At 61.5% G+C, this 4914-nt stretch overlaps 1 protein-coding gene across 1 annotated transcript in view; it reads right to left on the minus strand.

Annotated features, from left to right (window-relative positions):
• Window positions 1-6: 6 nt before the first annotated feature.
• Window positions 7-4914, minus strand: part of CRABP2 (cellular retinoic acid binding protein 2) — a 13301-nt gene continuing 8393 nt past the window's right edge. The window contains exons 3-5 of the mRNA XM_015429550.1: window positions 4081-4259; window positions 3547-3663; window positions 7-87 (exon numbers count right to left, since the gene is read on the minus strand). Coding sequence (XP_015285036.1) covers window positions 37-87; window positions 3547-3663; window positions 4081-4259 — 347 coding nt within the window. The 3' untranslated portion in view covers window positions 7-36. The remainder of the gene's footprint in view (window positions 88-3546; window positions 3664-4080; window positions 4260-4914) is intronic.

Raw genomic sequence — 4914 nt, forward strand, 5'->3', positions numbered from 1 at the left:
GCCCATTCCAAAAAAAAAACCCCAGAAAAAGAGGCTTCACTCCCGGGTGTAGATCCTGGTGCAGACGACATCGTCGGCGGTCATTGTCTGGGGAAAAGAAAAGGAGCGGGTGTTGGGGGGGGGGGCGTGTCTCCTGGCTGCCCCCTTCTCAAGCCTCCCTTGGCACAGCCTTTCCAGAAAGGTCACCCTTGTGGGGCCAGGGAAGGGCAGGTCTCACCCACGCTGGCACCCTTCTCCTTGTGCCACAGCCCCAACACGGCCCAAAGGCTCGGGAAGACATTTTGTGAAGAAACCAGCAGCTGACCTGTGGCTCGAGCATCACAAGGCACAACAATCAATTCACTAACTCCTCTGAATTCCCCTTTTTGTCCCTGAGACCTGCCTCTCTCAGAGTCCGCCTGTGCGCCAAAAGGGAGGTTTGCGCTCTCTCTTCCGGGAAGAGATCGTGATGATAACGCCACAGCGAGACCAAGCAGCAGCTTCAGGAAGGGGGTGAGGCAAAGGCAGGGTGGGCACCCCATGGCCCGAGACCGCCTGCTCTGCCTCTGTAGAAGCACCGAGAGCTGGCCACGGGGTTGTCTGTGGGTGGGAGCTGACCCCCAGGGTGCAACTCTCACCTAGGCTTGCCAAGTCCCCCCGGGGGGCAGGGAAATCCCCGCCCCAGAGGCCCATTCCCCGGCGGCGGCAGATCGGGCCCCGGAGGGAACTCCACCCCGACCTGCACATCACCCAGAAGTGACGGGACCACGCCGGGCACACTGGGGGCAGGGCCACAGTCATCTCAGGAAAAACTCTTATGCTTTTCCCTCAGATGGTCGTGGCCCCGCCCCCAGGGTGCCCGGCGGCATCACATCACTTCCAGGTGACGTGCGCACACAAGCGCACTCCAACCACCAGCCGGGAGTCCCCCGCTGCGGCTCAAAAAGCACTTGGCAACCCTACTCTCACGTGACCTGTTATTGCTGCCGTTAATCTGGGTGATCTTCCTGCTATTAACATCTTGGTTTGGCTTACAGGCTTCCTACTATTTCTGTGTCAAAGGATGGAGTGATGGCCACAAGCATTAAAAGGGGATGAGACAGATTCATGGAGGAGAAGTCTATCAATGGCTACTGGCCATGGGGACCACCGAGGGGAACCTCCACATTCAGAGGCACTAATCCTTGGAAGCCCAGACCCAGGAGGCCACATCAGGGGAAGGGCCTCAGCCTCTCTGCCCAGTTGCTGGCCCTCCAGCGGAACCGGTTGGCCACTGATGGTCCCTCACTGAGTGATGGTCCCTCACTGGTCTGACTCAGCAGGGCTCTTCTGAGGTTCTTCTCAGGGGAAGGCCTCGGCCTCTCTGCCCTGTTGTTGGCCCTCCAGAGGAACTGGTTGGCCCCTGTGTGAGACGGGAGGCTGGACTGGATGGACCCTCCCTGGTCTGACCCAGCAGGGCTCTTCTGAGGTTCTTCTCAGGGGAAGGCCTCGGCCTCTCTGCCCTGTTGCTGGCCCTCCAGAGGGACCGGCTGGCCACTGTGTCAGATAAACACAGAAAACACCGTGTTGAAATAATAAACACAATATTCACATGCACTTATAGCTAAATATATTTGATTTATATACACAGCATGAACTCTAGTGTATTGTAAACACTTTCAAACTACAACATCACATTTATCCTCCATCAGGAAGAAGACAGTTGGACTCTTCGTGTTATATAACTAGTCTCAAAGTGTTTGAAATGGGTTGTTGGAGTTTGAAAGTGTTTACAATACACTAGAGTTCATGCTGTGTATATAAATCAAATATATTTAGCGATAAGTGCATGTGAATATTGTGTTTATTATTTCAACACGGTGTTTTCTGTGTTTATCTAACTTAGCCGTGTTCCCTGTGGCCACTGTGTGAGGCAGGATGCTGGGCTAGATAAACCCTCAGTGGTCTAATTCAGCAGGGCTCTTCTGAGTTTCTTCTCAGGGGAAGGCCTCGGCCTCTCTGCCCTGTTGCTGGCCCTCCAGAGGGACTGGCTGGCCCCGGTGTGAGACGGGAGGCTGGACTGGAGGGACCCTCCCTGGTCTGACCCAGCAGGGCTCTTCTGAGGTTCTTCTCAGGGGAAGACCTCGGCCTCTCTGCCCTGTTGTTGGCCCTCCAGAGGGACTGGCTGGCCCCGGTGTGAGACGGGAGGCTGGACTGGAGGGACCCTCCCTGGTCTGACCCAGCAGGGCTCTTCTGAGGTTCTTCTCAGGGGAAGACCTCGGCCTCTCTGCCCTGTTGTTGGCCCTCCAGAGGGACTGGCTGGCCCCGGTGTGAGACGGGAGGCTGGACTGGAGGGACCCTCCCTGGTCTGACCCAGCAGGGCTCTTCTGAGGTTCTTCTCAGGGGAAGACCTCGGCCTCTCTGCCCTGTTGTTGGCCCTCCAGAGGGACTGGCTGGCCCCGGTGTGAGACGGGAGGCTGGACTGGAGGGACCCTCCCTGGTCTGACCCAGCAGGGCTCTTCTGAGGTTCTTCTCAGGGGAAGACCTCGGCCTCTCTGCCCTGTTGTTGGCCCTCCAGAGGGACTGGCTGGCCCCGGTGTGAGACGGGAGGCTGGACTGGAGGGACCCTCCCTGGTCTGACCCAGCAGGGCTCTTCTGAGGTTCTTCTCAGGGGAAGACCTCGGCCTCTCTGCCCTGTTGTTGGCCCTCCAGAGGGACTGGCTGGCCCCGGTGTGAGACGGGAGGCTGGACTGGAGGGACCCTCCCTGGTCTGACCCAGCAGGGCTCTTCTGAGGTTCTTCTCAGGGGAAGACCTCGGCCTCTCTGCCCTGTTGTTGGCCCTCCAGAGGGACTGGCTGGCCCCGGTGTGAGACGGGAGGCTGGACTGGAGGGACCCTCCCTGGTCTGACCCAGCAGGGCTCTTCTGAGGTTCTTCTCAGGGGAAGACCTCGGCCTCTCTGCCCTGTTGTTGGCCCTCCAGAGGGACTGGCTGGCCCCGGTGTGAGACGGGAGGCTGGACTGGAGGGACCCTCCCTGGTCTGACCCAGCAGGGCTCTTCTGAGGTTCTTCTCAGGGGAAGACCTCGGCCTCTCTGCCCTGTTGTTGGCCCTCCAGAGGGACTGGCTGGCCCCGGTGTGAGACGGGAGGCTGGACTGGAGGGACCCTCCCTGGTCTGACCCAGCAGGGCTCTTCTGAGGTTCTTCTCAGGGGAAGACCTCGGCCTCTCTGCCCTGTTGTTGGCCCTCCAGAGGGACTGGCTGGCCCCGGTGTGAGACGGGAGGCTGGACTGGAGGGACCCTCCCTGGTCTGACCCAGCAGGGCTCTTCTGAGGTTCTTCTCAGGGGAAGACCTCGGCCTCTCTGCCCTGTTGTTGGCCCTCCAGAGGGACTGGCTGGCCCCGGTGTGAGACGGGAGGCTGGACTGGAGGGACCCTCCCTGGTCTGACCCAGCAGGGGGCCCTTCTGGTGTTCTTCTGTGACATATGTTTTGTGTGAAGGAGACATGCTAAGGATCGGAGAGTCGGGGGCAGGGCCTGAGGGGAGCCGCCTCCCGGCTGGGTGAGGGAGCAGCAGAGAAAGAGGTCCTTACCAAGATGAGCTCCCCGTCGTTGGTCATTTCTCGGGTCCAGCCTGTCTTGGGTCCTTCTCCCTTCAGCAGCCTCTGCTCACACACCATCTTAGTGTCGCTCTCCCATCTGGCCAAGCTCTGCAAGGGAGGGAGACCCACATCCCTGAGAAGAGGCGTCTGGAAGCTGCCCACCCCACGGGAGAGGCGCTCCCACCCACAAAGGCTGGTGGATCCCGTGTCAACGCCAGGGATGCCCAGTCCAATCTGGGAACTTCCTGGAGATTTCGGGGCATGGGGCCCGGGGAGGACAGAGACCTCAGCAGAGGGCAGAGGGCCGCAGAGCCCACCTTCCAGAGAGGTCCCCGTCTCTCCGGGGAAAAGCCCTGGTCGCCCCGGGAGACCTTCGGGCCCTCCTCCTCCCTGGCCACGGGGTTGTCACATGGGAGGGGGGCTGGTGGAGGAAAGAGGCCCCCGTTGCTCCCCGGCAAAGTGCAGATTGGGGGCTTGTCGGGGCAGAGACCACCTGTGCAACTCGGGAAAGCAGCCCCCCCCCACCTTGCAGGGCCTCCCGTCCACCGTCTGCTCCTCAAACTCTTCGCCGACTTTGAAGCTGATCTCGGTGGTGCGCACGGTGGTGGAGGTCTTGATGTAGAAGCGCTCTCCGTCCTGCTTGATCTCCACCGCCGGCTTGGAGGCTGCGGCCACGGCGATCTTCCGGAGCATCACGTTGACCCCTGCAGGGAAAGAAACGCTCAGGCCAGGAGCGGGGCCGGGAGGGGGGGAGGGAGCCCCCCCACCCCGAGCTCTCCAGCGGGGTCTCCTGGGGCGGCCAGCCTGGGCTCCTCGGGAGGAGGGACTGGAGGCGGCACGGCCTTTCCTGGGAAGGGAGGTGGGTCCATTTCCCCGGGGGGGGGGTCCTCTTCTGCCTCCCAACCTGCCTCGTTGGGGGAAGGTGGTGGGGGAGGCAGCCTCACCAGAAAACAGGGGCTGTTGGCTGTCCCACAGCGTGGGGGAGGGGTGCAGTTGGTGCGCCCTGGGACCTCTCCCTGTCGGCCAGAGGGGCAGGGGGCCCCAAGACCTCCTCCGAGAGGCAGGCCCCCACACACACACACACACGGCCACCACGGGCAAAGGCAGCATCCGGCTTGCGGCAGCGGGGCAGGAGCAGTTTCTGGGAAGGGAAGGGGGACGCTGCCGCCGCTGCTGCGTGGAGAAAGGCCCTTTGTGCACGACTGAGGACACGGCAGGTCCTGTGGCTCCACAAGGGAGGACACGGGCCACCCTCAGTCCATCTTGGAAGGAAGGGGAAGCCAAGGAGGGCCCTCACCCTCGCCGGACGTTTTCTTATCCTGCCACATCCCCCCCCCCCCCCCCCTCTCCTCTCCCCCC

This window comes from Gekko japonicus, unplaced genomic scaffold, assembly GCF_001447785.1.
Source record: "Gekko japonicus isolate JY-2015 unplaced genomic scaffold, Gekko_japonicus_V1.1 scaffold358, whole genome shotgun sequence".
NCBI classification, from domain to species: Eukaryota; Metazoa; Chordata; class Lepidosauria; order Squamata; family Gekkonidae; genus Gekko; species Gekko japonicus.